Genomic DNA, 10134 nt, shown 5'->3' on the forward strand with positions numbered 1-10134 from the left:
AGACGGACAGACAGACAGACAGACAGACATGACGAATCTATAAGGGTTCCGTTTTTTGCCATTTGGCTACGGAACCCTAAAAAGGGGCCCTAAGGTTGGTTTTGTTTGTAGCTCTTTACTAAGAAAGTTGACTGCAAGTTTTTCTTTTACCGTGTAGGTACTAATCTAACAGGAGAGGAAGAAATCGAATGATTAGATTACGCAATAGCCAAGTAAGAAATTTTCCAGAAATGGTTTGGAATATTGCTTTGTGATTCAATTTATCAAAGTTGAACGATCTCAAAAGTAAGAATACAAACACTTGAATACAAACATTGGAAAATATGCGACAAGTAAAATAGTACCACTTTTCTATTGAAATTGACGTTGACTTGTAATCCCCAGACTCCATTATGAAACTCCTTTCTTTGTCACATTTTCGTAACGAGATGGAAAATTTTAATGATAAAAGTCAGTGAGTTAGCGATAAAGGGTAGATTCTAGTTTCAGGCGCTAATGAGTGGTCCGGATATCCCGTTAGCAGAGTACGATCGCTTGTCGCTTTGACACTAATGAGCTAGATAACTATAAAAGACAGTGTTATTTCCTTGTGACTTTATTTTATGAAAATTCTAAATTTTCGGCACGAGCACCACGTTTACTGCCACATTATAATACTGAAATATAGGTACGGCCTTTGAAGCTCAAAAAACTGTGCTCAACGAACTGTTATTTACTGGAATAAAAATGTTAACGTACCTACAAAACTATAACATATACCTACCTTAAGCACGGATGATAGTGGTAAAACATCTCAAGCGCCTAATCTTTTGCTTAAGCAAAGTCACAGAAACATTCGTTACTAATACCTAGGTAACCACTTTGTAAATCAAAACTTGATTTAATTTGACTGTTTTCCTTCAAAAAAAGAATATCTTCTTCTTCTTTTATTTAATGGCGGTCTGGCCAAACAAAAAAAAAGAATATCTTAAGTAGTAGTAAAATATATTTATTTTATGTAGGTACCTACCTAATGCTTGTACCGAAACGAATGCGATCCCGCCCTTTTGCTTTTATGTCAGTCACAAGGTTTATTTTCTTAACCTTTTCGAGTTTGTCCAATACAGGGTCACAATGAACGCTATAACACGCAGGCAAGGTCCGTCCGACCCTTTACTTAAATCGTCAAGCTCGGCTACACTTACTTTTTATTTCGTATGTACCGACGGTTCGACCGTACGTGACGGCTTGCGTTTGATGTGACAACGGGGCCTAATAGCCTTTACGAAATATTTCACTCCTAGATTTTCCCAAGAAAAAATATTAGGGTGCAGTTTTACCGATTGTTTCCGGAAAGTTTGAAAAGCACTGACTTACTTACTTTCAGATTCGAACATACAATGACGTTATGGAATGGAACGTTATCAACTTAAAAAAAATTAATGCTCATTGGTTGAGATAAATTAAATGCGAAAATACGACTCCCACAAGTCATAAATGTCAGTGTCACTCAATCAATAATCAATATTGAAATGGATATTTGTTACCGTTCTTCAGTAGTTAACTGGTTACTGCTGGGCAGTTAAACAATATTTCGCTGCGAAAATGAGTTAATTTGGATACAGTTGATAAAATCTTTAATTTTTAATAAGTTTCCATTAATATAAACTAACATTCAATGTACAATCTTGAGTAAATTTTACGGAACCAGAATGTATGTCGGGATTCAGATTTTTGTGTTTATTTCCGCTTTGTGCTTAGATTTCGTGATGTTACTGAATAACGGTTTGGCCCGGACACCTCCCATGGGCTGGATGTCGTGGGGGTACTACCAGTGCGCCGACGACTGTGACAAAAACTCCGATAAATGTCTCAAGTGAGTTCCACCGGTATTTATTGTTTGTAAACAATGTCTACGTGGTATGATGCTGATAAGTATTTTAATAATGTACCTACTTAAATGTAATGTTGGTATTTTGTTTTCAATCATATTTTGTCTCTTGTATTGGTCTTATAAAGCAGAATAAATTAACTTAACCATACATAAACTTGATAATCAAAGTCCTAGAAAGCAAGTAATGCCTATTATCTGATAAGAACAATATAAAAACGGCATGACTGCATGAAAATTACCTGTTTCATGTACAGTATCTTTTAATCATTTTGTTACAGTTTGGAATAATGTTTTTAATTTACAGTGAACAACTCATCATGTCTGTAGCGGATGCATTATTCAATGATGGATACCTGGAGGCCGGGTACGAGTATGTTGTGATTGATGACTGCTGGTCGGAGAGGCAGCGGGACAGCAATGACCGCCTGGTGCCAGATAGAAAAAGATTCCCAAGGGGTATGAAATTCTTAGCGGACTATGTGAGTCTTTTTATCATACTGTTCTTTTGAAGCGAAATGGGATACACAATTTGTCTCTATTGAGTTAGAAGTTACCCCACAACATTTTCTTTAGTCTGTGTGTGTTGTATCTAATAACTAATAAATTTAATTTGGACAATAACTAATGATGAATGACAAGGGGCTAATATGGCTCCTTATATTTTATAATTAAATAAAATTTAATTAAAAATAATATTTTATAATATATGTCATAAGTTTTTATTTACGAATATGTATGTTGCTGTTGTATTTATTATTATTATATTGTTTAATACACTAGCAGCTGAAAGCTGATGTGTGTATATCACTGCACTTGTTTTTTTTTTACGATTAATGTTCATTTTTTTGTTGATTTAAGTGTTTGTCAAGTCTGTTTTTAAAACTGTTCACTGAAGGAGCACATATCACTGTTTCTGGTAACTTATTCCACTCACGTACGATGCGGTTCGATAGAAAGTGCTTCCTAGGATTGCTTGTACTGGGAACACGAATAATCTTTGAGCTGTGGCCTCTTAGACGATGATTATTGCTCATAACAAACTTTTTATTTGAGACTAATATCTTGTATTTGTTTCCCACCAGGTCCACAAGCTGGGTCTGAAGTTCGGCATGTACACAAACGTGGGTAAAGACACGTGCATGCACTACCCGGGCTCGCGGGACCACTTCGAGACCGATGCACAGCAGTTCGCGGAGTGGGACGTGGACTACCTCAAGGTTGACGGCTGCTTTGTGGAGGACAAGCATCTTGATACTGGTAATTTATTATAATTACTATACAAATTATATTTCATATTTTCATTATAAATTAGGTACCTACAAACCTACATATTATGTCCTTACTGCGATCTGCAGGCGAATTACAGATTTACAATACACATGATAAAATAAGTGTCCCTTTTAACACCACGCGATTGAAAGAGGCGTTATAGCAAATAACAAATAAAAAGATATTTATTTACCAACACAAAAACAAATTTTAAATATGTACAATATAACAAATATCAGGTAGAAGTAATATAAATATTTGTATGGTAAAATGGGTAAGACAGCAAGAATACTGATTATCAGTACCAAAACTAAATACAATAGTGTTATATTTGGGGGCATAGTAAAGGCGACGATCGCGTTAACAAAAGCCAATGGAAAAGAAAAAAATAATATATTGGAATGACAGATACAAACGTTTATTTTAACACTTACCTACTCTGTTTAAGTCATAGTATATCGTGTATTGTTTACAGCATACATAAAGCTTGGTCACTATTTGAATAAGACCGGCCGACCCATGGTGTTCTCCTGCAGTTGGCCTTATTATAAGGAGTACATTCATAAGACTAAAGTGAGTAGGAATGTAACATTATTATTATTCTGTATTTTATTTTCTGTAGTAAAATCTCAGCTACGAGTACTATTGAAAATAGTGTTTTATGTACTTATGCCAATGATGGTCATTGAAAATTCAGATTCGAGTCACTTGAGTGTCATCGCCGTTTTTTCACTGGAATTCAATAGAATGGCAGCGTATTTATTTATTGCACCACAATTTCTTAAGAGCATGTAAGAGAACATGTCAAACGTTAGCGCTGGACAGCATAATTCATCACCATCCGCTGTTATACATTTGGTTTTGTCAGTTAGAATTCTGTACCAAGCTCTGTACACACTACTATGATTTATTGTGTGGCTTAGTGCTTCAAAAATAAAGTTACATAGGCATCCATAGGCTACGGAGACTAATTACCATCAGTCGGTATAAAACGTAGACGTAAATGTAGGTACATAGTATCTTTTTTTACAAATCCCGTGTTTCCAGTTCAACTATGCCCCAATCGCGAAACACTGCAACATGTGGCGCAACTTCCACGACATCTTCATCAACTTCGGCAACGTCGTGTGGATCATTGACAACTATGAGAAGAACAACAGGCTGTACCGGCAGTTCCATAAGCCGGGCCAGTGGAACGATCCTGACATGGTAAGAGCAGTATACAAGTATGAATACAGCGTTATGATCCACGACATCTTCATCAACTTTGGCAACGTCGTGTGGATCATAGACAACTATGAGAACAACAGGCTGTACCGGCAGTTCCATAAGCCGGGCCAGTGGAATGATCCTGACATGGTAAGAGCAGTATACAAGTATGAATACAGCGTTATGATCCACGACATCTTCATCAACTTTGGCAACGTCGTGTGGATCATAGACAACTATGAGAACAACAGGCTGTACCGGCAGTTCCATAAGCCGGGCCAGTGGAATGATCCTGACATGGTAAGAGCAGTATACAAGTATGAATACAGCGTTATGATCCACGACATCTTCATCAACTTTGGCAACGTCGTGTGGATCATAGACAACTATGAGAACAACAGGCTGTACCGGCAGTTCCATAAGCCGGGCCAGTGGAACGATCCTGACATGGTAAGCATTCATACTTTCTTAACATTACTACAGTTACATATAAGTCATATAACTGCTTTTTAGGGTTCCGTACCCAGAGGGTAAAAACGGGACCCTATTACTAAGACTCCGCTGTCCGTCCGTCCGTCCGTCTGTCACCGTGATAGCTAGACAGCTGAAATTTTCACAGATGATGTATTTCTGTTGCCGCTATAACAACAAATACTAAAAACAGAATAAAATAAAGATTTAAGTGGGGCTCCCATACAACAAACGTGATTTTTGACCGAAGTTAAGCAACGTCGGGCGGGGTCAGTACTTGGATGGGTGACCGTTTTTTTGCTTGTTTTGCTCTATTTTTTGTTGACGGTGCGGAACCCTCCGTGCGCGAGTCCGACTCGCACTTGGCCGATTTTTTTTGAAATATTATAAATGGGCTTACTCATAGCCACAGACTAGCCGAGGCGAAGACGTGGCCTACGATGGAGCGAGCCTGCCTAGAAGAACTCTGAACTAAACTTAAGATACCTAATAATCTCTTCGGTTACCGCGATAGTTACTCATGAAATAAAACTATTAGAACGACCCCGTCACCCGTTGACCACAAACGCTGTAAAGGGTTCGAAACGTCGGCATGTAGAATAAATTCAATATTTTAATAGTTTAATAGTTTTAAGATACCTGTAATATAACGTAACGCTCGCAACAGGGCTATTGAAAACTCACGTCAAGCTACGTTACATAGCAAAACCTGGATTAAGGGCAGATACGTCGCGTTACATATGTTGCCAACGATGTCAAGTAATGTGGCGCAAGGCGCAACTTTGCCAGATTGTGCGTTTAGTTCGTCATATCGTGAACGTGTCGCCACTGTCGTCAGTGATGTTATATGACGCGATAGAGGACTTCGCTTGTCTGGCAACATCTAACTAGTTCCAGTCGATGTGTTGTTCAACTTGGCCAGACCTGTTAGCGTGAGTTGCGTTCTAGCGCGCTACTACACTACATCTAGCATCTAACGCGACTTCAAGTATGGACTCGCGCGCGAGAATGCAACTCATGCTAGACGGTCTGACGCAGAATTAAGCCGTACGATATCTCCCGATATCAAGCGATCACTAGTCCCGCAACATTTACCTTCTAACGGTTCCCTTAACTCGCAACTTTTTTCCAGATAATTCTAGGAAATAATGGCCTAACCGAGAGCCAGAGCCGCATCCAAATGGGCTTGTGGTCGATGTGGTCCGCGCCGCTCCTGCTCAGCTGCGACATGACGAAGATCAAGCCCTACGAGAAACAGCTGCTGCAGAACATGGACCTGCTGGCCATAGCCCAGGACCCACGGGGAAAGATGGCTGCAGCCTTTAAGGTAATTGTTACGATATGAGGATCATCACGTCCTCCGAGGAACAACATCAGAACATGGACCTGCTGGCCATAGCCCAGGACCCACGGGGAAAGATGGCTGCAGCCTTTAAGGTAATTGTTACGATATGAGGATCATCACGTCCTCCGAGGAACAACATCAGAACATGGACCTGCTGGCCATAGCCCAGGACCCACAGGGAAAGATGGCTGCAGCCTTTAAGGTAATTGTTACGATATGAGGAACATCACGCCCTACGAGGAACAGCATCAGAACATGGACCTGCTGGCCATAGCCCAGGACCCACGGGGAAAGATGGCTGCAGCCTTTAAGGTAATTATTACGATATGAGGAACATCACGCCCTACGAGGAACGGCATCAGAACATGGACCTGCTGGCCATAGCCCAGGACCCACGGGGAAAGATGGCTGCAGCCTTTAAGGTAATTATTACGATATGAGGAACATCACGCCCTACGAGGAACGGCATCAGAACATGGACCTGCTGGCCATAGCCCAGGACCCACGGGGAAAGATGGCTGCAGCCTTTAAGGTAATTATTACGTTATGAGGAACATCACGCCCTACGAGGAACAGCATCAGAACATGGACCTGCTGGCCATAGCCCAGGACCCACGGGGAAAGATGGCTGCAGCCTTTAAGGTAATTATTACGTTATGAGGAACATCACGCCCTACGAGGAACAGCATCAGAACATGGACCTGCTGGCCATAGCCCAGGACCCACGGGGAAAGATGGCTGCAGCCTTTAAGGTAATTATTACGTTATGAGGAACATCACGCCCTACGAGGAACAGCATCAGAACATGGACCTGCTGGCCATAGCCCAGGACCCACGGGGAAAGATGGCTGCAGCCTTTAAGGTAATTATTACGACATGAGGAACATCACGCCCTACGTACATGTGTAGGTATATATTTTTTAAATCAAATTTCTATTACACCTTATGTGTATAATTGCATAAATTCTATAGTAATTTAAATTGTATTTTTTTTTTACTTATTTTCTCGTAATGCAATTCTTTTTGAAAAGATGTGTCCCGCCGAGTTTGTTGCCGGTCCCATATTGGGATACCCTCCTCCAATTGAGGGGGGATTGAAATCTTCTCGGGGCAGAGGTGTAGGGTTGGAGCCGGTCTACCTAGCTTTATTTGACGTTCATAAGCGCATTGTAATTATGCCTACTTGAATAAACTATCTTTTATCTTTATCTTATCTACGAGGGACAGCATCAGAACATGGGCCTGCTGACCATAGCCCTTCAGAACATGGACCGCCGTTTCATCCTCAAAACAAACCGGATCGTGCGATACAATTAATAAAAACTTGTCATCTAGCCTATTATCAACACTACTTCCCCTTTTCCGACCACTTAGTACTTCATAATCGCCATATAATGTACGAATAGGTAAGTTCATTCGTTTAGGTCGACAGTGTGCATTAAGGTTTTAACCCACTACACGATGCTATTATAATTTTGCCGGGGATTTTTGCTACTCGTATTTCTATGGATTTCAGTGAATGTATCTGTATTTAGCTGTTTGTTTTCTGTTTATAATACTATGCCATACGATTAAATAAATAAGTGAACGTGATTGCACGACCTCTGTATAAATAACAATTTAATTTAAGAAAATGACCCTGCTCTTTACGGATAAGATCGTGGGCAGGAGCAAGTTATAAAAATAGAGTTCTATGAATAGAAATGTATTTTTACTTAAGCTTTGTCGGAATATTTATACAAATTTTTTAGTAAAACTTTAAGAATAAGTTCTTTTATTCCTAAGTTATTTTTAATTTCTCTTGATGATTTCAGATTCGAGATAAAGTTACATTGTGGGTGAAGCGCCACCTACCTATGAAAGGAGACCTCTATTCTTCCTTCTCTTTCGCACTCGTCAATCTGAATGGAGACAATCAATATGTCTCTTTCAAGCCAGCCGAATATGGATTGGAAGCAACTGATGTGTATACAATTTTGGTGAGATGTTTTTTATTTAATTTTTGTTTATAAGTCAAAATTAAAATATGCATTTTAAATAATTTAAAAAAGTCGCATGCTGCTTAAGGTTACCGTAAAAATTTCATTTAATTCAAAACCCACACAAAAAAAATTACCATTGTTTTTTTAATCTGTCAGCTCCCAGTGGCTCATATATGAGCCAGAACGCTTATGGGTGACGTCATATCGTGGGATTCGAAGCCCTAATCATAGAGAAAAAAATACATAGAGTGCTCACTCCATACATCAGTTCAGACTATTAATTTCAGTGTCTCTACATCTAGCATCGAGTAGCGGAACTATCAGTACTGCTACTTGACAATAGATGTAGCACCGACCGGAAAGTCTTATTACAACAGCATAAGACTTTCCGGTCGGTGGCGACATCTATTGTCAAGTAGCAGTACTGATAGTTCCGCTACTCGATGCTAGATGCTAATAGTCTTTTTGGTACTAAAACTGATGGAGTGAGCACTCTATGTATTTTTTTCTCTATGCCCTAATGAATCTACCAACTTTATTGCTATAGACTTATGACACCAAACTTTCTTGTTTTAGGACGTGTTCACGGGCGTCTTCTTAAGAAACGTGACGAGACAGGAGGTCCTAAACATTTCGGTTCCGCCTGAAGGTATGTTCTTGTTTTTAATGTTTTTAAACCTTATTGCAAAGACATTACGCTCACGTATGGTCATTCCGAGGCTGTTAGTATACTTATTTATGGACCAGAGACAAAATGTTGTAGGTACGTCATTAGCTGAATGACTGAGTGACGTGGTTTTTGGTTCCGTACCTCAAAAGGAAAAAACGGAACCCCCTATAAGGGTTCCGTTTTTTCCTGATCACTTGTGCGTCTGTCTGTCTGTTCGACCATCCCCTTCCCCCTTTATCTCCGAAACTACTGGGTTTAAAATTTTGAATAAAATACCTTCACTAAATAGTGTTTTACCTATAGCTGAAAGGAAACTTATTATAAATATGAAGTCAAGCGTGAGTCGGACTTAATGTACGGAACTCGCACTTGGCCGGTTTTTGTTTATATTATTTCATAAATCCGAATTTACTTAAGGCTTAGCACGCACTGCGGTTTTTTAAAAGCGGTTCCGCTACCGCAAAAAATGTAACGTACGGCATTCTTTATAAGCGCACGCACTTGCGATTTAAGAATGCCGTACGTTACATTTTTTGCGGTAGCCGAACCGCTTTTTAAAAACCGCAGTGCGTGTTAAGCCTAAGGTACAATCTATCGATTATACATTATTTATTTTTGTTTCAGATATTATTCTGTACGCATTCTATCCCTTGTGAAGGTGAGGTGTAGCAAACCAAGTGTGACCAAGATAAAGGCTTGCTGGTAGTGACAGCTACCTACCATTATACCTCTTTGCGTTGAATGATGATCCCTATGACAGTTATTTAAAGTTTCTTTGGTTGGGCTTAGTTAAAAATTATTGTAGAAATATGTTTTTATTACTTAAGTAAGAACTGGAAGAAATCCCTTAAAGAGATAAGGTCGCCTTTATACTGCCTATTTTTGTCATAAATTTGTGTTTTGTACAATAAAGAGTTTATATACATGCATACATAAATGAAAGCGCAAAATTTTCAAAACATTTCTACATACATTTTACGTGACATCTACTCTATATAAAAATGAACTGTCATAGCCTTATCATGATGACCATCATTCGATGTGAAAGGTAAATGGTGTCAAAGGGTCTCTATTGTTTCTCAAAAAGTTTTAAGTCATATAATGTATTATTTGCCCCCATTTTCGTTAGTCATAATTTATTTGGTTCAGAAACCACGAACCACCACACCGCGTCACTTTTCCGGATTGCCATAAAACAAACCTAACCTAACCTAACCCATCTATAGAATGACCTGACGAAAATCCTGAAAAGTTAACGGTTTCAGTTTTATGACGATATGACAAACGATACATTATGAATTTATGACATAAAACG

General features: G+C 39.2%; 1 protein-coding gene across 1 annotated transcript; it reads left to right on the top strand.

Moving 5' to 3' along the window:
* Positions 1 to 1552: 1552 nt before the first annotated feature.
* LOC134662211 (alpha-N-acetylgalactosaminidase-like) lies at positions 1553 to 9544 on the top strand. Its single transcript, XM_063518479.1, has 9 exons — positions 1553 to 1855; positions 2178 to 2352; positions 2956 to 3130; positions 3618 to 3715; positions 4190 to 4351; positions 5955 to 6149; positions 7982 to 8146; positions 8726 to 8798; positions 9444 to 9544. Exons 1-9 carry the CDS (start codon positions 1692 to 1694, stop codon positions 9473 to 9475), a joined length of 1239 nt encoding a protein of 412 aa, XP_063374549.1. The 5' UTR covers positions 1553 to 1691; the 3' UTR covers positions 9476 to 9544.
* Positions 9545 to 10134: the final 590 nt, after the last annotated feature.

The sequence above is a fragment of the Cydia amplana genome, chromosome 2 (assembly GCF_948474715.1).
Source record: "Cydia amplana chromosome 2, ilCydAmpl1.1, whole genome shotgun sequence".
Taxonomy (NCBI): Eukaryota; Metazoa; Arthropoda; class Insecta; order Lepidoptera; family Tortricidae; genus Cydia; species Cydia amplana.

What these genes read in the sequence shown, in the direction of transcription:
- LOC134662211 (XM_063518479.1), top strand. Translation starts at nt 1,692, where the DNA reads ATGTATGTCGGGATTCAGATTTTTGTGTTTATTTCCGCTTTGTGCTTA. An exon ending in TGAAATTCTTAGCGGACTAT is followed by an intron (nt 2,353 to 2,955) that starts GTGAGTCTTTTT and finishes GTTTCCCACCAG; the next exon opens with GTCCACAAGCTGGGTCTGAA. An exon ending in GGACAAGCATCTTGATACTG is followed by an intron (nt 3,131 to 3,617) that starts GTAATTTATTAT and finishes TATTGTTTACAG; the next exon opens with CATACATAAAGCTTGGTCAC.